At 45.3% G+C, this 23,877-nt stretch overlaps 1 protein-coding gene across 8 annotated transcripts in view; it reads left to right on the top strand.

Moving 5' to 3' along the window:
- Positions 1–851: 851 nt before the first annotated feature.
- The window catches only part of hspg2 (heparan sulfate proteoglycan 2), a gene marked incomplete at its 3' end in the record, with an annotated part of 196,940 nt that continues 173,914 nt past the window's right edge, over positions 852–23,877 (top strand). For 5 of the 8 annotated variants that reach the window (XM_062966741.1, XM_062966738.1, XM_062966739.1 and 2 more), the window contains 1 exon segment: positions 852–1,094. In XM_062966741.1, coding sequence (XP_062822811.1) covers positions 987–1,094 — 108 coding nt within the window. 8 annotated transcript variants of the gene reach the window in all.

The following is a 23,877-nucleotide window of genomic DNA, read 5'->3' as shown; positions in this document are numbered from 1 at the left end:
AAGTGAAGGAAGGAGGGGAAAGAAGGGAGGGAGGGAAGGAGAGCAGGAAAAGAAAGAAAAAAGGGAAGGAAGGAAGTTAAGGAAGGAAAAGAAGGAAGGAAGGGAAGGGAGAAAGAAAGTTATGGGAGGGAAAGAAGGAAGGAAGGGTAGGAAAGTAAAAGAGGGAGGAAAAGAAAGAAAAAAGGGAAGGAAGAAAGTTAAGGAAGGAAAAGAAGGAAGGAAGGGAAGGGAGAAAGAAAGTTATGGGAGGGAAAGAAGGAAGGAAGGGTAGGAAAGTAAAAGAGGGAGGAAAAGAAAGAAAAAAGGGAAGGAAGAAAGTGAAGGAAAGAAGGGAGAAAATGAAGGAAGGAAGGGAAAGAAGGGAGGGAGGGAAGGAGAGCAGGGAAAGGAGGAAAGAAAGGGAAGGGAGGAAGAAAATTATGGGAGGGAAAGAAGGAAGAAAATGAAGGTAGGGAAGGGAAGGGAAGGAAGGAAGGAAAGGAAGAAAGTTAAGGAAGGAAAAGAAGGAAGGGAAGGGAAGGAGGAAAGAAAGTTAAGGGAGGGAAAGAAGGGAGAAAGTGAAGGAAGGGAATGAAAGAAGGAAGGAAGTTAAGGAAGGAGAAGAAGGGAGAAAGGGAAAGAAGTTAAGGGGAGAAGAAAGTTGAAGGAAGTTATGGAAGGAAAAGGAGGAAGAGAGGGACGGGAGAAAGAAAGTGAGGGGAGGGGAAGAAAGAAAAAAAGGGAAGGGAGGAAGTGAAGGGAGGGAGGGAAAGAAGGGAGGGAGGGAGGGAGGGTCGGGGGTGGCCCTGGGGCTCCGGGTCCTGCTGCTGCCGGGGCTCCAGTCCGGGTTTCGGCTCCTCCTTCTGGGCCGGGCTTCGGGCGGCGCGGGAAGGAGGGGCGGCTGGCCGGGCGAGCAGGGCGGGCTGCCTTGCCTTCCTCTCTCTCCTCTCCTCTCTCCCTTCCTTCCTTCCTTCCCTTCTTCCTTCGAGGGAGCCGGATCCGCGGGGATGGGCTGTGCTCCGCGCCGGGGGAAGGGGCGCCCGGCCTGGGGCCCCCTCGGCGCCCTCGCCCTCGACGCCGCCGCCTCCCTCCTCCTCCTCCTCCTCCTCCTCGGGGTGAGTGCTCCCCTCTCGACATATAGATTTGTGTGTATCTCTCTCTCTCTGTGTATCATGGCTCTTCCCAACTGGTTTTGCCCCCAGGAAATGATCTAGATTCCTATCTCTTTGCCCTGCCCAACTTTTGCTCTCCTGGAGTGATAGAGATGATACTATGTGGCATGATGGGAGTTGGAGTCCAACAAATTCCAACTTCTGTCACTCTCTGTGTGTGTGTGTATCTATCTCATTGTCCTTCCCAACTTAGGTTTGCCTGGAGTGATATATATTATATTATTAGATTACTTCCCTGGAGTGATATATATGATATTATGTTACATGATGGGAGTTGTAGTCCACCAAATCCCAACTTCTGCACTGTAGGCACTCACTCTCTGGCTGTCGATCTGTTTGTGTATCTATCTCATTGTCCTTCCCAACTTACACTTTCCTGGAGTGATAGATATTATATTATTAGATTATTTCCCTGGACTGATATATATGATATTATGTTACATGATGGGAGTTGGAGTCCAACAAATCCCAACTTCTGGCACTCTCTCTCTGTGTATCTGTCTCATTGTCCTTCCCAACTTAGGTTTTCCTGGAGTGATGGATATTATATTATTAGATTATTTCCCTGGAGTGATATATATGATATTATGTTACATGATGGGAGTTGTAGTCCAACAAATCCCAACTTCTGTACTATAGGCACCCTGTGGTGTGAGTGTATCTATCTCATTGCTCTTCCCAACTTATGCTTTCCTGGATTGATATATATTATTATATTATATTATATTATATTAAATTATTATCTTACATGATGGGAATTGGAGTCCAACAAATCCTAACTTCTGCACTATGGGCACTGTGTTTGTGTCTTTCTCATTGGCCTTCCCAACTTATGCTTCCCTTGAGTGATATATATTATATTAATATAATACAATACAATATAATATTATGTTACATGATGGGAGTTGGAGTCCAGCAAACCCTAACTTCTGCACTATAGCCACTCTCTGTCTCTCTGTGTGTATCTATCTCATTGTCCTTCCCAACTTATGATTTCCTGGAGTGATATACATGATTTTATGTTACATGATGGGAGTTGGAGTCCAACAAATGGTAACTTTTGCACTATAGGCACTGTATGTGTGTGTGTGTCTACATATCTCATTATCCTTCCCAGCTTATGCTTTCCTGGACTGATATATATTATTATTTTCTATTATGTTATTATATTACATGTTGGGAGTTGGAGTCCAACTTTTTAATACTGGGAGCCAGATTTTGCTCATTTTCATGGTTTCCTCCTTTTTGTCCACATGCTTGTGGATTTCAATGGCTTCTCTGTGTACTCTGACAAGGTGGTTGTGAGAGTGGTCCAGCATTTCTGTGTTTTCAAGCAATACGCTGTGTCCAGGTTGGTTCCTCAAGTGCTCTGCTATGACTGACTTCTCTGGTTGACGTAGTCTTCAGTGCCTTTCATGTTCCTTGATTCGTGTCTGTGTTTGGTGGTCCCTCTGTAGACTTGTCCACAGCTGCATGGTATACGGTAGGGATCCCTCTTGTCCTTTGCTGAACGTAGCATTTGTTGGATTTTCCTAGTGGGTCTGTGGGTAGGTTGTTTTTCTTCCTTGGCTTCCCTGTGCTGTATGGCAAGAACACTTTTTCTCTGGGTGGATCTTTGTCTTGACTCTCATGGCTTGGTCTTCTGATGTCTGGGGTGGAGTCTCCATTGGCCTGTAGAGCCCAGTTGAGGTGGTTCCGTTCCCTTGGAGGAGGTGGGCTTCATAGAGTCTTCCAGCAGTCTGCCAGGGCTGTTGAGGTGGTCCAGGAACTTGTTGAGCTCTTCTTCTCCATGGCTCCAGATGGTAAATGAGATGTTTGGGTGGATGCTGTTGAGATGGTCCAGGAACTTGTTGAGTTCTTCTTCTGCATGGCTCCAAATTGAGGTGGTCCAGGAACTTGTTGAGTTCTTCTCTGTGGCTTCAAATGGTGAATGGGATGTTTGGGTGGATGCTGTTGAGATGGTCCAGGAACTTGTTGAGTTCTTCTTCTGCATGGCTCCAAATTGAGGTGGTCCAGGAACTTGTTGAGTTCTTCTCTGTGGCTTCAAATGGTGAATGGAATGTTTGGGTGGATGCTGTTGAGGTGGTCCAAGAACTTGTTGAGTTCTTCTGCATGGCTCCAAATTGAGGTGGTCCAGGAACTTGTTGGGCTCTTCTTCTCCAAGGCTCCAAATGGTGTATTGGATGTGTGGGTAGATGCTGTCGAGGTGGTCCAAGAACTTGTTGAGTTCTTCTTCTCCATGGCTCCAAATGGTGAAAGGGATGTTTGGATGGATGCTGTTGAGATGGTCCAGGAACTTGTTGAGTTCGTCTTCTCCATGGCTTCAAATTGAGGTGGTCCAGGAACTTGTTGGGCTCTTCTTCTCCATGGCTCCAAATGGTGAATTGGATGTGTGGGTAGATGCTGTTGAGGTGGTCCAGGAACTTGTTGAGTTCTTCTTCTCCATGGCTCCAAATGGTGAATGGGATGATTGGGTGGATGCTGTTGAAATGGTCCAAGAACTTCTTGGGTTCTTCTTCTCCAAGGCTCCAAATAGTGAATTGGATGTGTGGGTGGATGCTGTTGAGGTGGTCCAGGAAGTTGTTGAGTCCGTCTTCTCCATGGCTCCAAATTGAGGTGGTCCAGGAACTTGTTGAGTTCTTCTTCTCCATGGCTCCAAACGGTGAATGGGGTGTTTGGGTGGGTGCTGTTGAGATGGTCCAAGAACTGGTTGAGTTCTTTTTCTCCATAGCTTCAAATTGAGGTGCTCCAGGAACTTGTTGATTTCATCCTCTCTATGGCTCCAAATGGTGAATGGAGTGGTTGGGTGGATGCTGTTGAGGTGGTCCAGGAACTTATTGAGTTCTTCCTCTCCATCGTTCCAAATGACAAAGGTGTCATCCACTAATCTGAACCATACAGTGGGCTTTTTCGTTGCTGTTTCCAGGGCTTCTTTCTCAAAGCGTTCCATGCAGAAACTTACTCTGACCGGGCTGAGAGGGCTCCCCGTGGCCACTCCATCTTTCTCCCCCGAATGCGAGCGTCCTGCTTTCTCAATGCTCCGTCTTTCTTCCTTTCCTTTCGTCCTGCTTCCCGGCGCCACCCTTTTTCTATTTTTGAGTGGGTGCCGCAAAGGATAAATTGGGCCCTGTTGCTCCGGAGAGGAATGCGCCCAGCTTTGGGCCCAAGAGCGGAGAATAACCGCCGCTCTGTCGAAACTATTCTGAGCAGCCGGAGGGGAACGGAGGTGACGCCGCTGGCCCTTTAAATATATATTTGCTCACATTGAGCCTCTGAGTGTGTGCAGAGCGTCCAGAGTGGGCCTCTCATTGCTGTGCTTCCCACAAACCGCTTCCAAATAGGACCTGAGTGGAAGGCAACAAGCCCATAGTCAAGGGGGTCAACCTGGGGGTCAGGACCACTAGAAAACACATATTAATTCACAATGCTCTCTGGAGGTAGGTGAACTACATCTCCCTCAAATCACTGTCAGTCCCTCCCAAATCTCTCCAGTATTTTCTGTTGTACATGTGGGTTCTGTGGGGGAAGTTTGGCCCAATTCTATCGTTGGTGGGGTTCAAGGGGTTCTGATTGTTAGTGAACTATACATTCCAGCAACTACAACTCCCAAATGTCAAGGTCTATTTTCCCCAAAGAACCCGCGGTGGTGCGGCAGGTTAAACCACTGAGCTGCTGAACATGCTGACCAAAAGGTTAGCAATTCGAATTGGGGGAGCGGGGTGAGCCCAGTTCTATCGTTGGTGGGGTTCAAGGGGCTCTGATTGTTAGTGAACTATAAATCCAGCAACTATAACTCCCAAATTTCGTCTATTTTCCCCAAAGAGCCCCAGTGGCCCAGAGGGCCATTGAATGAGCCCAAAAGCCTCGCTATGTCTTATCGAAGGCTTTCACGGCCAGGATCACAAGGTTGTTGTATGTTTTTCCAAGCTGTCTGGCCATGTTCCAGAAGCATTCTCTCCTGACGTTTTGCCCACATCTACGGAAGGCATCCTCAGAGGTTGTGGGCGAAATGTCAGGAGAGAATACTTCTGGAACATGGCCATACAGCCCGGAAAACATACAACAACCCTCCCGATGTCCTTGCTCTCTCTCGAACTCGTCCCTTTTTATTTTAGTTTGGGAGGAGGCACCTGAAGGCTTTGGCGTTCACGCTCCGCCCTTTTCTCTTGGGAAAGTCCCCTTGGAAGGCGAAGAAACAACTTGCCTTCTGTAGTGGCTTTTGAGTGTTGTCAGGAACCCCGCGATAACAATAAAGGGAAAGAAACTTTTCCAAGGCCATGGGAAATTGGGACCATCACGCCACGTTCTGCTTCTACTTTGCTTTCGGCCACAATGGAGTCCTGTGCCCACGAATGCAGAGGATAATGACAGCCTTATCGAAAAACCCGCAGCCTCTGCGTAATGATTTGAAAAGGGACGGAAAAGGGAGAGAGAAAAAAGCATTGGAAGAAGAGCACATCTTGGAAGGGTTCCTCTTTTGTGGACTACAGATCCCATCCACCCCGGTTGGGGGATTCTGGGTGTTGTAGTCCCAAAACGCTTTTCTGAGCTCGCAAGGTTGAGAATCCAACGTGCGTAAACAGGGTGCTGCAGTGCATGGATATCTAGTTTCTTTGCTGTCACGGGCTCCGAGGCTGAGAGAGTGTGACTTACACAGGCACAGCCAGTGAGTTTCCATATTTGTGTTTGTGGGGAAATACATTCCTATGCCTTGCACAAAAACGTGGATTGCCGCAAACTGTAATGAACTGGAAGGAGTTCCATACATTAGAGGAGTTTGAAAATGTCTCGAGGGGCTATGTTGTGGGGATAAACGAAACTGTGGATATGGGGGTTGTCCTATACTGCGTCCAAATGTATCGAATACACACACACACACACACACACACATATATGCACACACACACACACACGCACACTAGCTGTGCCCGGCCACGCATTGCTGTGGTGTAGTCTGCTGGTATGGAAAATAAAGTCATGAGAATCAGCCAGGCTTTGAAGCTGCAAGGGTATGCATTCCTGTTTATTTGTTTAGGTTATTTTGAGTGGAGGTCATACCTTGGATGTGTTGGTGTATTGTGGCCAAATTTGGTGCCATTTGGTCCAGTGGTTTTGTTGTTAACTCGGTCCTACAAACATACATTACATTTTTATGCAATATACATTATATATAGAGATTCTCGTGTCAGAAGCGACTTGAGAACATACTGCAAGTCGCTTCTGGTGTGAGAGTGTTGGCCATCTACGGAGGGGACGCCCGGATGTGTTGCTGGGAGGCTTCTCTCATGTCCTCGCAAGCTAGAGCTGACAGACGGGAGCTCACCCTATCTCGCGTTTTGAACCAGCAAGATCAGCAGTTCACAAGAGTTTAACGCATTGCGCCACCACAATATATATTAATATACATATTTTATACACTAGTCTAAGTACCCGGGTTATTTGAGAAGGGCCTTGTTTGTTTTCGGATGTTTGGTCATATGTTATACTATTTCTTAGAAAAAAAACCTCAGTCTTTGCTTTTGTTTTTATATGAATGCTCCCATTAGAAAATGCATAAGGATGTGGATAAACTACAATTCCCAAAAATCTTGGCTCAATCCTCCCAAAACTCCCCCACTATTCACAGTTGGCCATGTTGGGTCTGTGCGCCAAGTTTGGTCCAGATTCGTCACTTGCTGGGTTCAGTGTTCTCTGAATACGGGTGAACTATAACTCTCTGGTGTCAAGGTCAATCACCTTCAAAGTATGCCAGCATTCACAGTTGGCCATGTTGGGTCTGTGCGCCAAGTTTGGTCCAGATTCGTCACTTGCTGGGTTCAGTGTTCTCTGAATACGGGTGAACTATAACTCTCTGGTGTCAAGGTCAATCACCTTCAAAGTATGCCAGCATTCACAGTTGGCCATGTTGGGTCTGTGCGCCAAGTTTGGTCCAGATCCTTCACTTGCTGGGTTCAGTGTTCTCTGAATACGGGTGAACTATAACTCTCTGATGCCAAAGTCAGTTACCCCAAGTTGGCAGCGTTGGGTCTGTGTGCCAAGTTTGGTCATTGGTGGGGTTCAGAGGGCTCATGGTATACAGGATAAAGGTCAATCACCTCCCAGGTCCACCAATATTCCCAGTTGGCCATGTTGAGTTTGTGTGCCAAGTTTGGTCCAGATCCATCATCAGATGTGTCTCTAAATACAGGAGTACTATAACTCCTGAATGTCAAGGTCAATCACCTCCAAACCCTGCCAGTATTCCCAGTTGGCAGTGTTGGGTCTGTGTGGCAAATGAGTTCCAGGTCCATCGTTGGTGTAGTTCAGAGTGCTCTTAGATTGCAGGTGAACTATACATCCCGGTCCCTACAACTCCTATAAATCGTGAATTCTCCCCAGACCTCTCCAGTACGTTCAGTTGCTGATCAATTCCTCTGTTTGCTGTGTGTCATAGAAAAGAATAGGAAAGGGTTAAGGGAGAGACAGTGGGCGGGGTTATGCAAATAGAGAGAGAAAGGAACACTGGGATATGCTCGCTGTAACCTGCAATGTCCTGGGAGGGAGTGACTTGGTGGCTCCAAAAGCACTGGGAACGATAGCCACATACACACAAACAAATTTTCACTTTTATTATATGTGTATATGTATGTTTGTGTGTATATATATCTGCCAACATAGCAGTTCGAAAACATGCAAATGCAAGTAGATCAATAGGTACTGCTCTTGCAGGAAAGTAACGGCGCTCCATGCAGTCATGCCGGCCACCTGGCCTTGGAGGTGTCTACGGACAACGCCGGCTCTTCGCCTTAGAAATCCTATCCTATTCTATTTGTCGTCGATCTACTCCTTTGGCCTTATTGAAATCTATCATTTGCCAAAATATACGATCATGTGCTTTTCTTTTCCATTTCTGGCCGAATAGCTTAACCATTGGACGGACAAAATACAGTAGAGTCTCACTTATCCAAGCTAAACGGGCCGGCAGAACCTTGGATAATAAGGAGGGATTAAGGAAAAGCCTATTAAACATCAAATTAGGTTACAATTTTAAGCACCAAAACATCATGTTTAACAACACATTTGACAGAAAAAGTAGTTCAATACGCAGTAATGTTATGTTGTAATTACTGTATTTATGAATTTAGCACCAAAATATCACAATATATTGAAAACATGGACTACAAAAATGCCTTGGATAATACAGAACCTTGGATAAGCGCGTCATGGATAAGTGAGACTCTACTGTATATCGTGATATTTTGGTGCTAAATTCGTAAATACAGTAATTACAACATAACATTACTGTGTATTGAACTACTTTTTCTGTCAAATTTGTTGTATAACATGATGTTTTGGTGCTTAATTTGTAAAATCATAACCTAATTTGAGGTTTAATATTTGATGTTCAACTCATGATTTTAAGATTTTATTTTTGTATGTGACTTTTTATGACTGTTTTTATTGTTGTTGATGTTTTATTGCTGATTGATCTGTTTTATTGTTTTGCTTTTGCTTTTATATTGTTGTGTCCGGGCTTGGCCCCATGTAAGCTGCCCCGAGTCCCTTCGGGGAGATGGGGTGGGGTATAAGAATAAAGTTATTATTATTATTATTATTATTATTATTAATAGGTTTTTCCTTAATCCCTCCTTATTATCCAAGATATTTGCTTATCCAAGGTTCTGCCGGCCCGTTTAGCTTGGATAAGTGAAACTCTACTGTATTGAAAACATTGACTACAAAAATGCCTTGGATAATCCAGAACCTTGGATAAGCGAGTCTTGGATAAGTGAGAGTCTACTGTATGTGTGTGTGTGTGTATGAGAGAGAGGGAGGGAGAGAACTTTGGATAGCATAGGGAAGAATCATCACCCCTGTGGAGTTTCTTTTGCTGTCTGTGCCCTTGTTCAGAACTTTCCTATGAGAATTGGATTTTGGAAAATGTGTCTTGTTGTGGAAACAAGGATTGGAGATACGCCCTCATTGGAGAGCCCTTTCCCCCACGACGATAGCTCTTCCAGGAGTGGATTTCCCTTCTTAATCTGTATATCAGATTTTCGTAACTCAGAGCCGGCCTCAGAGCCCTCCGTTTGGAGGCAGCCGTTTCCTAGCTTTGGGCATCTGGACACAAGCAACCTTCAGTTATGTCTTGTTTTGGACGTTTGCTCCCAATCCTTATCCTGATCCGCGCTGTTTTCCGCTCTCTGCGGACGGGATGTCCTCCTCCATCGGGAGACCAAGAGATTGGATTCCAGCAAAACGGGAGACGAAGGGACAGTCGTCCGGATTCAGGCATGTGCCGCTTCCGGTAACCTGAGCCGGCGGTCAGTTGGAGTGAGAGATGGACAGCCAAAGGCTTTACCCTCCCTCCATGCCTAACAGGTGCCAAGGAAGATGTGCCTATCTGTGTGTTTGTGACAGATGAGGGGATGATGGGACTTGCAACCCTTTCCCAGTCAAAAGAGCACCATTGGCTAGAATCTCTTGGGCTTGGCAGGGAAATAGATGGGCTTGGATCAGGGCTGAGGCCAATAAAAGGCAGGGACCAGGTGCAAAGATAACACTATGTAACATAATTTTTGTACCTGGGTTATAAATATCATGTTACATTTTGTAGTCTATATATATATAAATGTAATCTGCATTTTTCTGATGGAGTAAACAACAAAACCACTGGACCAAATGACACCAAATTTGGCCACAAAAGACATAGTCATCCAAGATATGTCTTTCCATCAAAGAATCGTATCAAATTAGGTCCAAATTACAGAAACCCCCCAAAACCAAAAATTACAAATCATGCATGCGCAGAGCCCCCACCCAGAATTATCATCATCATCATCTTCTTCTTCCTCCTCCTCCTCTTCGCCTTCTTCTTCTTCTTCTTCTTCTTCTTCTTCTTCTTCTTCTTCTTCTTCTTCTTCTTCTTCTTCTTCTTCTTCTTCTTCTTCTTCTTCTTCTTCTTGTGTCTTCCTCCTCCTTCCTCCTGCTGCAGTGATATAATATAATCTATATGTATAATCTATATGCACGTTTGTAGGACCGAGTAAACAACAAAACCACTGAACCAGATCACACCAAATTTGGCCACAAAAGACATAGTCATCCAATCTATGTCTTTCAAACAAAAAACCTAGAAAAATAAAGTTCAAGGCACTACCACACAGCTATATAACCCAGAATACCAAGGCACATAATTCATAGTATCTGCTTTGAACTGGATTATCTTGAGCCCACACTGCCATATAATCCAGTTCAGTGTGCATTTTAGACAGCTGTGTAGAAGGGGCCTCATATAATTCAGTTCTAAGCAGATGATATAAAATTATAAATATAATATATAATAATTACTGTGGTATAATAATACAGAACAATATAATCTCTAAAATCAGGACAGTAAATAAAGAACAACACTCTGAAAACAGGGGAATTCCAGACAGGAAACAACCAGAGCCAGCTAACACCTCCCAACAAAGGATTCCCCCTCAGAGTTGTTGTTGTTATTATTATTATTATTACTATTATTATTATTATTATTGTATGACACAGCAAACAAGATAGATATGCTGGATTTCGTATCACAAAATCACAAGTCGAACGCTTCCCAAGTGTCTAGGACTGTGTGATGTATTATTATTATTATTATTATTATTATTGTATGACACAGCAAACAAGATAGATATGCTGGATTTCGTATCACAAAATCACAAGTCGAACACTTCCCAAGCGTGATGTATTTTCGGGTGATGCGTGCAGATCCCAGTAGGGATCATTATTGTTATTATTATTATTATTATTATTATTATTATTATTATTATTATTATTATTATTGGGTTCCTGGGAACCATCAAAATGAACAAAACCTGGCAGCCAGCTTTAACAAACTCTACAAATGAAGAACAACACTCTGAAAATAAGGGTATTCCAGACAGGAAGCAACCAGAGCCAGCTAACACCTCCCAACAAAGGATTCCCCCAGAGAGGAAACAACCACGCTTTGAAGCTGGAAGCTCATTCAGTGCTAACCAAGGAGACTAATAGCAACATTCATACTTGCCTCCACAAACAAAAACCCATTTAGGACGACTGCACAGCAACGTGTGGCTGGGCACAGCTAGTATGTTATAATAATGTAATGTATACACATAATAAAAGTGAAAATATATATTTGTGCGGCTGGGGTGTCCACTTCCACAGACAAGCTCCCACTTCCACAAATAGCTATATCTCCCATTACTCAGGAGACACCAATGACATTGCAGGTTATGGCGAGTGCCGTGAACATGTCCTCCAGAAACACCATCCTGCCCACCACCCAAGTGAAAGTTTTCAGACAGGGACAATTTCATCCTAGATGTTCTGTGTTTCCTCCACCACAGACATCCCAGTGTTTCTTACTCTCTCCATTGGTGTGGAATTTGCATGACCCCACCCACTGCCTCTCCCTTAACCCTTTCCTACTCTTTTCTATGGCACACAGCAGACAGAGGAATTGAAAAGCAACTGAACATACTAGAAGGGTTTGGGGAGATTCACCATGATTTATAGTGGTAGGGACTGGGAAGTATAGTTCACCTGCAACCTAAGAGCACTCTAGACTCCACCAATGATGGATCTGGAACTCACTTGGTGCACAGGACCCCCACGACCCCGAGAAAAAATACTGGAGGGATTTATAGGAGTTGCAGTTCACCTACATCCAGAGCGCAGTATGAACCCAAACAATGATGGATCTGGACCAAACTTGGCATGCAGACCCGATATGCCCACATTTGAATACTGCTGGCCTTTGAGGGGAATTGGCCTGGACGTTTTGTAGTTACTGGGATGTATAGTTCACCTGCAATCTAAGAGCACTCTGACCTCCACCAAGGATGGAATTGGACCACACTTGGCACACAGATCCCCCATGACTAGCCAAAAATACTGGAGGTCTTTGGGGAAAATTAACCTTGATTTGTGGGAGTTGTAGTTCACCGACATCCAGAGATCACTGTGAACCCAAACACTGATGGATCTGGACCAAACTTGGCACACAGACCGGATATGCTGAAATTTGATTGCTGGAGGAGTTAGGGTTAGGGAACTGATCATCCTTTCTGGGAGTTGTAGTTCACCCACAACCAGGGAAACTGTGACCTCCATCGATGAAGGACGTGGACCAAACTTGGCACACAGAACCCCCAGGACTCACTCAACCTACTGGAGGGGTTTGAGGGGACGGACTCACCATTGTGGGAGTTGTAGTTCACTCTACAGCCAGAGAGCACACTCAACCCTACCGATGGTGCATCCAAAGCAAACTTGTTCAACATGACAAACTTTTTAAGTACGGATGGAGTTTCTCAGGATTATGCTGGCATGATGTCAGATGTAGTTAATCCACACTTTAGTTCCCAGGCATCGTAGATGAATGAGACTCTGCTTTTATATAAAGCATATATATATTATATATTATATTTCGGGATGGGCGGTCCGTTCCTTCCCAGTGGAGGGCCGTGTTTTGGGCGATGCCCAAAGGGGTGCCGCCAGCTCGGCTGGGCATATTTTGGGACTCTATTTTCAGGCCGCTTTGGACATGATCTGTTTTCATCCGCGGCCCTTTTTGACTCACCTCCTTTGGCATGCAGCTGGGGCCTGTATACATACATACACACATATTTAGGTATACTCATGTTTATCCACCCTTGTCTCTATAAGTCCATTTGCTTTATAAGTCCAGGGTTCCGTCCCTGGCATTTCTATGTTCTTTGCCTTAGTCTTTTCCTGGCAATAATAGCAATAATAGTAATATGGAATAATAGTAGTAGTAGTAGTAGTAGTAGTAGTAGTAGTAGTAATAATAATAATGAATCATTTGGGCCACATAGTTGTGCCTCTGTTTGTAGTCTGTCTGTGCAAGCTGCAAGAAAATTGCACGGACAGACTACAAACAGAGGCACAACCATGTGGCCAAAATGATTCATTGGAACTTATGCCTCAAGTACCACCTCCCAGCAGCAAAGAACTGGTGGGATCACAAACCTGCAAAAGTCTTGGAAAATGAGCACGCAAAGATACTGTGGGACTTCCGAATCCAGACTGACAAAGTTCTACAACATAACACACCAGACCTCACAGTTTTGTGATAAGAAATCCAGCATATTTATCTCATTTGCTGTGCTGTGTCTTTGTGTCAGTAATAATATAATTATAATAATAATAGTAATAATAATTGTTGTGTCAGCTGTCAGATCTACTTTGTAGTGCAGCTTTCTTGTACTGATTCTTTGTCTGCTGTGCTTTGAGGAGTTTCCCACAGCCCTAAATGCTTGGGAAGTGTTCGACTTGTGATTTTGTGATACGAAATCCAGCATATCAATCTTGTTTGCTGTGACATGATGATGATGATGATGATGATGATGATGATGATGATGATGATGATGATGATGCAGGTGTGGAGGAGAGCAAATCACAGACCACCTATTACAATGCAGTGTGAGCCCATGGTGGACCTTCTCACAGCAACACCAGAGGCAATCCAAATGGCCAGTGACTGGTCAAAGGACATTTAGTATAATGCCAAGTTTTTAGTATAATGCCAAGTTTTTTAAACTTTGGTTTTTTTTTAAATACATTATAACTTGCACCCTCGGTTCGCTCCTGACAGGATAAATGAATAAATCCCTGTCCTTGCAGCAGAAGGCAAAGGGAGAGGAGAGAGAGACGGAGGCCTTTCCAAAGCATCCCAGAAAGCAGGCTGAGTTGGAGGCTGCCTGTGCCAAACCCGGACGGACGGAGCCTATGCGTCACATCCTCTGGAAAGCGATAGAAACAGCACCGGTGCAAGGAAATCTCATGGGAAGGAAGGCCTCCCACCAAAAGAGGACTAGGGTTGCAAAGGGAGAGGAAAGGTACACAAAGGAGGAGGGTCAGGATGTCGGAAGCGGAGAGGTCTCCTCGGCCTGTTTGTTTGTTCAGCCTTGGGAACGTCTCTCCGGGAAAGACAAGAACGGATAATGAAAGGGCAGGCCCTGGCAGGGAGAAATCTCCTTTTTTCTTTGTCTCCCCCCTCATCTCTCCACCTCTGCATTTTGGTATTTAGGAAGTCCAAAGGCGTGTTTACATAGCCACCCTTTCCTGTAACCTGAAATAAAGGCTTTGCTGGAATGATGGTCAGTGGGTGACAAAAGTCGGCAAAACTTGGGGGTGAGGAAGCTTTTGCTTGTGTCAACAGGGACAGTTATTCCGCTTTTCTCCACTTTGGACTCTGTTTGCAGTCTGTTTCGGGTCCTTCCAAATCCCTGGCTCTTTCTCGTTTCTCTCTCGCTCTGTGTGGCAGGCACCCCGGAGCACAAAGGAACCAACCGGGGAAATCACTTTGGAGTTCTCCCCGGCCCAGCCGTGACTTCACGCTTGGTTTTGAACTTTTAGGGAGGATTGTTTGGGAGCCGGCTTCAAAGCAAAGAGGGAGGGCTTGGCCAGATGCGAAGCCTGGGGAATTCCTCCAAACTGGCTAAGGCAACATGTCCCAGAATCCTTTTAATGGGGGGATAATGGGAGTCAGAGTCCATCAGTTCAGGAATTGCCTCCCAGATACTTTCCTAAGTTTGGGAATTGCCTCCCAGGTGCATTCATAAGTTCCGGAATTGCCTTCCAGATGCTTTCCTAAGTTGAGGAATTGCCTTTCAGCTGGTTTTGTGAGTTCAGGAATGGTCTCCCGGGTGCTTTCGTAAGTTCAGGAATTGCCTCCTAGATGCTTTCCTAAGCACAGGAACTGCCTCTCAGATGCTTTCCTAAGTTCAGGAATTGCCTTTCAGCTGGTTTTGTGAGTTCAAGAATTGCCTCTTGAACTCCTAGGTTTGGGAATTCCCTCCCAAAGGCTTTCGTCATTTGAGAATTGCCTCCAATATGCGTCTATAAGTTCGGGAATTGTCTTCCAGATGCTTTCATAAGTTCAGGAATTGCCTCCCATGTGCTTTCATAAGTTTGGGAATTGCCTCTCAGATACTTCGGTAAGTTTCGTGAATTGCCTCCTAGATTCTTTTATATGTTCAAGAATTGGCTCTCAGATACGTTCCTAAGTTCAGGAATTGCCTTCCAGATGCTTTTGTAAGTTCAGGAATTGCCTCTCAGATGGTTTCACAAATTCAAGAATTGCCTTCCAGATGCTTTTTTATGTTCAGAAAGTGCCTTCCAGATGTGTTCTTAAGATTGGGAATTGCCTCCCAAATGCTTTCCTAAGTTCAGGAATTGCCTCCCAGACGCTTTCATAAGTTCGGGAATTGCCTCCTAGATTCTTTCATAAATTTGGGAATTGCCTCCTAGATTCTTTCGTAAATTTGGGAATTGCCTCCTAGATTCTTTCGTAGATTTGGGAATTGCCTCCTAGATTCTTTCGTAAATTTGGGAATTGCCTCCTAGACTCTTTCGTAAATTTGGGAATTGCCTCCTAGATTCTTTCGTAGATTTGGGAATTGCCTTCAAGATTCTTTTATAAGTTCAACAGTTGCCTCCCAGATACTTTCCTAAGTTCAGGAATTGCCTTCCAGACGCTTTCATAAATTCGGGAATTGCCTCCTAGATTCTTTCATAAATTTGGGAATTGCCTTCAAGATTCTTTCATAAGTTCAACAATTGCCTCCCAGATACTTTCCTAAGTTCGGGAATTGCCTTCCAGACGCTTTCATAAATTCGGGAATTGCCTCCTAGATTCTTTCGTAAATTTGGGAATTGCCTTCAAGATTCTTTCATAAGTTCAACAATTGCCTCCCAGATACTTTCCTAAGTTCAGGAATTGCCTTCCAGATGCTTTCTTAAGATTGGGAATTGCCTCCCAGGTGCTTTTGTAAGTTCAGGAATTGCCTCCCAGATGCGTTCTTAAGATTGGCAATTGCCTCCAAGATGCTTTCCTAAGTTCTGGAATTGTCTTCCAGATGCTTGCGGTTTGAGGAAAGCTTTCCTCCGATGAGTTGACTCATGGAAATAGTTCAGCAATCCTATCAGAACTCAGTGAGCAACCAACCTTCTTCAGTCCTTCCCTCCTCCTCTTTCCCATCCATTGTTTTATAGCGTTTTTTCTCATTTATCCTAAGACAGATAGTGCTTTCCTGTCTTGGCGTTGCTTGGAGGAAGCACATGGTCGTCACTCCACACTTGCTAAGTGTTTGGCCCTGATGTTTTGCTGGAGGCGAGTCAAGGATCAGGGCTCTTTTCCCCTCCAAGGAGCAGGAAGCCGGCCAAGGGATCGGCCTGGTTTGGGAAAACAGGGAACGGGGGTGGCCTTGTTTGTGAATTGTTCTTCTTCTTTGGACTGTCACCAAGGTATGATCTTCAAATTGCCTATGAATAAACTGCCTGTGAACAAACTGCCTGCGGCACCTGGGATCCATCAGTATTGGAAATAACTGCACCCAGTCTCTGGGCAGAGATCCCTTTGGAAATAAATGGCAATAATAACCTTGTTGAAAAAGAAAAAATGATGTCCTATCCATTTAGCAAATGTGAATCTCCATGAACATGTGGAGACCACCTTTTGAAAACCACTAGTCAAGAAAAGCATGACCTTGTTAGAAGTCAACTCATTGAACAAGTAATAATCATAAGCGTTCATGTAATGGCACACAGGCAACTCAGTTGTCAAACTGAAGAACCATGTCTTTGAACTGCCAAGGACAAAGACATGCCACTACAAAAATATATTTGGTTAGCAGAGGATGGTTGTTCCTTTGAAGTTCAAGTTGCAGTTGCCCAAAAGATACAACTCCCTTGAAACTTTTTAGTTTAAACTATGCATTCGCAGATAAAAAACCAAAGTCTTCTTTGAAAAATAATATATCTTGTTTACTCACAAACATCTTGGATTAATTCACCATACAGGCACATTTCTTATTAAAATTCAGTTATATATAGGATGTAGTTCTCTGTGTGTGTTCTTAATGAATAGTCCATAGTCTTTAGTTATAGTTGTGTTCACTGAAGTCCATAATTCATACTTCTCTACTGAAGTCCAAAAAGCATCATGTATCCACCTCCACGGAGGTCTGATTCAAACATGCATCCACGTCCACTGAGGTGTTCAGCAGACACTGAATGCAAAATGGAGTCTTGAGTCTGAACATGCTCAGTACAATGACATGTCTATAACCCCTCCCACACCAAAGAGGTACAGCCAACAGTTGTGTTGTTAAAGTTTGAAGTATGGAATCCTGCGCAGACGGGGAAGCCTTAGCATTGAACGGTTGTGTTGTTAAAGTTTGAAGTATGGAACCCTGCGCAGACGGGGAAGCCTTAACATTGGACGGTTGTGTTGTTAAAGTGTGAAGTATGGAACCCTGCGCAGACGGGGAAGCCTTAGCATTGAACGGTTGTGTTGTTAAAGTGTGAAGTATGGAACCCTGCGCAGACGGGGAAGCCTTAGTATTGAATGGTTGTGTTGTTAAAGGGCGAAGTATGGAACCCTGCGCAGACGGGGAAGCCTTAGCATTGAAAGGTTGTGTTGTTAAAGTTTGAAGTATGGAACCCTGCGCAGACGGGGAAGCCTTAACATTGGACGGTTGTGTTGTTAAAGTGTGAAGTATGGAACCCTGCGCAGACGGGGAAGCCTTAGCATTGAATGGTTGTGTTGTTAAAGTGTGAAGTATGGAACCCTGCGCAGACGGGGAAGCCTTAGCATTGAACGGTTGTGTTGTTAAAGGGCGAAGTATGGAACCCTGCGCAGACGGGGAAGCCTTAGCATTGAACGGTTGTGTTGTTAAAGTTTGAAGTATGGAACCCTGCGCAGACGGGGAAGCCTTAGCATTGAATGGTTGTGTTGTTAAAGTGTGAAGTATGGAACCCTGCGCAGACGGGGAAGCCTTAGCATTGAACGGTTGTGTTGTTAAAGGGCGAAGTATGGAACCCTGCGCAGACGGGGAAGCCTTAGCATTGAACGGTTGTGTTGTTAAAGTTTGAAGTATGGAACCCTGCGCAGACGGGGAAGCCTTAGCATTGAACGGTTGTGTTGTTAAAGGGCGAAGTATGGAACCCTGCGCAGACGGGGAAGCCTTAGCATTGAACGGTTGTGTTGTTAAAGTGTGAAGTATGGAACCCTGTGCAGACGGGGAAGCCTTAGCATTGAACGGTTGTGTTGTTAAAGGGCGAAGTATGGAACCCTGCGCAGACGGGGAAGCCTTAGCATTGAACGGTTGTGTTGTTAAAGGGCGAAATATGGAACCCTGCGCAGACGGGGAAGCCTGAGCATTGGACGGTTGTGTTGTTAAAGTTTGAAGTATGGAACCCTGCGCAGATGGGGAAGCCTTAGCATTGAACGGTTGTGTTGTTAAAGTTTGAAGTATGGAACCCTGCGCAGATGGGGAAGCCTTAGCATTGAACGGTTGTGTTGTTAAAGTGTGAAGTATGGAACCCTGCGCAGACGGGGAAGCCTTAGCATTGAACGGTTGTGTTGTTAAAGGGCGAAGTATGGAACCCTGCGCAGACGGGGAAGCCTTAGCATTGAACGGTTGTGTTGTTAAAGTTTGAAGTATGGAACCCTGCGCAGACGGGGAAGCCTTAGCATTGAACGGTTGTGTTGTTAAAGGGCGAAGTATGGAACCCTGCGCAGACGGGGAAGCCTTAGCATTGAACGGTTGTGTTGTTAAAGTGTGAAGTATGGAACCCTGTGCAGACGGGGAAGCCTTAGCATTGAACGGTTGTGTTGTTAAAGGGCGAAGTATGGAACCCTGCGCAGACGGGGAAGCCTTAGCATTGAACGGTTGTGTTGTTAAAGTGTGAAGTATGGAACCCTGCGCAGACGGGGAAGCCTTAGCATTGAATGGTTGTGTTGTTAAAGTGTGAAGTATGGAACCCTGCGCAGACGGGGAAGCCTTAGCATTGAACGGTTGTGTTGTTAAAGGGCGAAGTATGGAACCCTGCGCAGACGGGGAAGCCTTAGCATTGAACGGTTGTGTTGTTAAAGTTTGAAGTATGGAACCCTGCGCAGACGGGGAAGCCTTAGCATTGAACGGTTGTGTTGTTAAAGGGCGAAGTATGGAACCCTGCGCAGACGGGGAAGCCTTAGCATTGAACGGTTGTGTTGTTAAAGTGTGAAGTATGGAACCCTGTGCAGACGGGGAAGCCTTAGCATTGAACGGTTGTGTTGTTAAAGGGCGAAGTATGGAACCCTGCGCAGACGGGGAAGCCTTAGCATTGAACGGTTGTGTTGTTAAAGTTTGAAGTATGGAACCCTGCGCAGACGGGGAAGCCTTAGCATTGAACGGTTGTGTTGTTAAAGTTTGAAGTATGGAACCCTGCGCAGACGGGGAAGCCTTAGCATTGAACGGTTGTGTTGTTAAAGGGCGAAGTATGGAACCCTGCGCAGACGGGGAAGCCTTAGCATTGAATGGTTGTGTTGTTAAAGTGTGAAGTATGGAACCCTGTGCAGACGGGGAAGCCTTAGCATTGAACGGTTGTGTTGTTAAAGGGCGAAGTATGGAACCCTGCGCAGACGGGGAAGCCTTAGCATTGAACGGTTGTGTTGTTAAAGTGTGAAGTATGGAACCCTGTGCAGACGGGGAAGCCTTAGCATTGAACGGTTGTGTTGTTAAAGGGCGAAGTATGGAACCCTGCGCAGACGGGGAAGCCTTAGCATTGAACGGTTGTGTTGTTAAAGTGTGAAGTATGGAACCCTGTGCAGACGGGGAAGCCTTAGCATTGAACGGTTGTGTTGTTAAAGGGCGAAGTATGGAACCCTGCGCAGACGGGGAAGCCTTAGCATTGAACGGTTGTGTTGTTAAAGTTTGAAGTATGGAACCCTGCGCAGACGGGGAAGCCTTAGCATTGAACGGTTGTGTTGTTAAAGGGCGAAGTATGGAACCCTGCGCAGACGGGGAAGCCTTAGCATTGAACGGTTGTGTTGTTAAAGTGTGAAGTATGGAACCCTGTGCAGACTGAGAAGCCTTAGCATTGAACGGTTGTGTTGTTAAAGGGCGAAATATGGAACCCTGCGCAGACGGGGAAGCCTGAGCATTGGACGGTTGTGTTGTTAAAGTTTGAAGTATGGAACCCTGCGCAGATGGGGAAGCCTTAGCATTGAACGGTTGTGTTGTTAAAGTTTGAAGTATGGAACCCTGCGCAGATGGGGAAGCCTTAGCATTGAACGGTTGTGTTGTTAAAGTGTGAAGTATGGAACCCTGCGCAGACGGGGAAGCCTTAGCATTGAATGGTTGTGTTGTTAAAGGGCGAAGTATGGAACCCTGTGCAGACGGGGAAGCCTTAGCATTGAACGGTTGTGTTGTTAAAGGGCGAAGTATGGAACCCTGCGCAGACGGGGAAGCCTTAGCATTGAACGGTTGTGTTGTTAAAGGGCGAAGTATGGAACCCTGCGCAGACGGGGAAGCCTTAGCATTGAACGGTTGTGTTGTTAAAGTGTGAAGTATGGAACCCTGCGCAGACGGGGAAGCCTTAGCATTGAACGGTTGTGTTGTTAAAGTGCGAAGTATGGAACCCTGCGCAGACGGGGAAGCCTTAGCATTGAACGGTTGTGTTGTTAAAGGGCGAAATATGGAACCCTGCGCAGACGGGGAAGCCTGAGCATTGGACGGTTGTGTTGTTAAAGTTTGAAGTATGGAACCCTGCGCAGATGGGGAAGCCTTAGCATTGAACGGTTGTGTTGTTAAAGTGCGAAGTATGGAACCCTGCGCAGACGGGGAAGCCTTAGCATTGAACGGTTGTGTTGTTAAAGGGCGAAGTATGGAACCCTGCGCAGACGGGGAAGCCTTAGCATTGAACGGTTGTGTTGTTAAAGGGCGAAGTATGGAACCCTGCGCAGACGGGGAAGCCTTAGCATTGAACGGTTGTGTTGTTAAAGGGCGAAGTATGGAACCCTGCGCAGACGGGGAAGCCTTAGCATTGAACGGTTGTGTTGTTAAAGGGCGAAGTATGGAACCCTGCGCAGACGGGGAAGCCTTAGCATTGAACGGTTGTGTTGTTAAAGGGCGAAATATGGAACCCTGCGCAGACGGGGAAGCCTGAGCATTGGACGGTTGTGTTGTTAAAGTTTGAAGTATGGAACCCTGCGCAGATGGGGAAGCCTTAGCATTGAACGGTTGTGTTGTTAAAGTTTGAAGTATGGAACCCTGCGCAGACGGGGAAGCCTTAGCATTGAACGGTTGTGTTGTTAAAGTGTGAAGTATGGAACCCTGCGCAGACGGGGAAGCCTTAGCATTGAACGGTTGTGTTGTTAAAGGGCGAAATATGGAACCCTGCGCAGACGGGGAAGCCTGAGCATTGGACGGTTGTGTTGTTAAAGTTTGAAGTATAGAACCCTGCGCAGATGGGGAAGCCTTAGCATTGAACGGTTGTGTTGTTAAAGTTTGAAGTATGGAACCCTGCGCAGATGGGGAAGCCTTAGCATTGAATGGTTGTGTTGTTAAAGGGCGAAGTATGGAACCCTGCGCAGACGGGGAAGCCTTAGCATTGAACGGTTGTGTTATCGGTCTCCCAGTCAAGTCTGAACCAGGACCAGCCCTGCTTAGGATCCAAAACAGACAACAATCCCTTTGAGCTGACTTGTGGTGTTTCGTAATCCTACACAAATCTTGTTGGGGAAGAGGTTTTTTGGACCACTCTCGTCGTTGTTTTCTGAGCCACTTTTGGGCTCGTTTTGGAGACAGGAAGGGCCAGAAGGGACCCCAGGGACCCTTTAACGGACAGGGATTTCCCTCTTTCCCGCTTTCCACGGTTCGGCTTCACAATCTCCGGAAACCGGCGACAGGATGGGTTGGCAGAGAACAAAGGTGGGGATTTTTTTAAAGTAAAGGAAACGCTGTTGAGCAGAGCTTGGGAATGGGGATTTTTTGGGCACTGCAAAACCCAGAATCCTCCGAAACTCCCGTTCCCAAGATCTAGAAATCCGACGCGATGTCTTTCTTCTTTTTCTCCTGGTTTTTTGACTCATCGGTTTCAAAACCCCGTTGTCGGCGAAAATGAGCAGGCAGAGATTTGGGGTTGCAAAACGAGACGGTTGCAAAACTGATCTTGCGGCATTTGGGAAGGAGAAGTAGTGACCTTTCGCCTCCCTTTCATTTGTAAAGTCTCCGAAATCCCCCAATTTCTGACTCACTTTGAAGTTTACTTCTGCATTTTGACGGAGATTGGAGAGATCTGGGTTTGAGTTGCGATAGAAGCTCGTTTTCGGTGGCTTTGGGGTCAATTTCTGTACTGTTATAGGGTTGAATGAAAAGTAATGCCTCCACCTTCGTTACTTGGGTTTGGATGGGAATATTTTAATAAATCAAACGCAGAAATAATCCTTAGACTGTGCTCTTTAACTACCACTATTCACTTTTCCACATAATCACCAAACAATTGGATACATTTCTGCCAACGGTGAATACGTTTTCTGAAGCCGTCACGGAAGAAGTCGACACTCGGTTTCCGCAACCAGCGTCTCACAGGACCCATCGTGCACAGATCTTCTGATAGCAATAATATGACCCACACTCTCTTGTGAAATGCTGATTATGCTTGAAATTTCTCTCTGATCGTCCTGAATCCATCTGTCAACCTTTTGCTTGTGAAACTCGGTGTTTGCTGTCACAGGACAACCAACTCTTTGTTTGTCACTCAAGTCAGATGTTCCCACCTCAACGTTTTTAAACTTACTCGCCCAACGACGCACAGGACTCACACAATCACCATAAACAGCTGCCATTCTCTGATGAATCTCCTTTGGGGTGACACCTTCTACACAGGGTTCCATACTTCGCACTTTAACAACACAACCGTTCAATGCTAAGGCTTCCTGCCAAATGGAACTGTAGAGGAGAGTCTACTGAACAAGTCAGGACCTGCTGCAGACCAGGACTGCCATCTCTTGAGGAGTTATGAAGTTGGAGGCATTACTTTTCATTCAACCCTCATAAAATCCAGATAATCTGCTTTGGACTGGATTATCTGGCAGTGTTGGCTCACACAATCCAGTTCAAAGCAGATCATGTGGATTATCTGCTTTGAGATAATCTGGATTATATGGCAGTGTAGAAGGGACCAATGGTTCCGGCCTACCTTTCGGGGTTGTCGGAGGAGAGCTTCCGGGATGGATAGGAAGGAATAAAGGGGAATTTATAGACCGTCGACATGAACAGAGGGACTTCAAGGGGTCTGTAAAGAGCTAAGAACAACTAAGGTTCTTTCTTTCCCACTGCTGCCACCAAATTCTAAAGAATTAATAACGCTGCCACCAATTTGTAAGGAATGTATATTGCTGCCACCAATTTGGAAAGATGTAAGCACCAAAGACTCAGAGAGGAGTCTTTTTTTCCCCTTTCTCCTTCTTATTCACTTTAGATAGTAACACAACTTGGTTTAGAATATATGCGACAGAGGCTTAGATGTTGGAGGAACAATAACAAGTTTATTCAGGCACAAGCTTGGTGGTTACAAAAGATGTTTCTCACTTAGAGGCACTTTTATTAACAGTTACAATACTAGAATGAAGTGAGTCAAACTCCCTAAAGTGTCACTTCTTTTCCTTAAAGTAATTAGAACTTCTTCCTCTGCTACTTTTAAACCGCAGTCACCCTGTGATATACGATCACAGATTCTCTGTTCCTTACCAGGACACAGACTACATTTAATAAGTCACTAAATTTATTTTAAACGGACTCAAAATGAACAATTGAGTCTCCTTGATCCCCTCAGTCTAGGATCAATCTTCCCTGTGCCTCATCAGAGCACAGACTCTCTTTTTTAAACTCTGCACTTCTTCAACAAATCTGCAGTTGGCTTC

Source organism: Anolis carolinensis, unplaced genomic scaffold (genome assembly GCF_035594765.1).
Source record: "Anolis carolinensis isolate JA03-04 unplaced genomic scaffold, rAnoCar3.1.pri scaffold_28, whole genome shotgun sequence".
Taxonomy (NCBI): domain Eukaryota; kingdom Metazoa; phylum Chordata; class Lepidosauria; order Squamata; family Dactyloidae; genus Anolis; species Anolis carolinensis.
The sequence above is the reverse complement of the archived record's forward strand: the minus strand, read 5'-3'. Positions and strand labels throughout refer to the sequence as shown.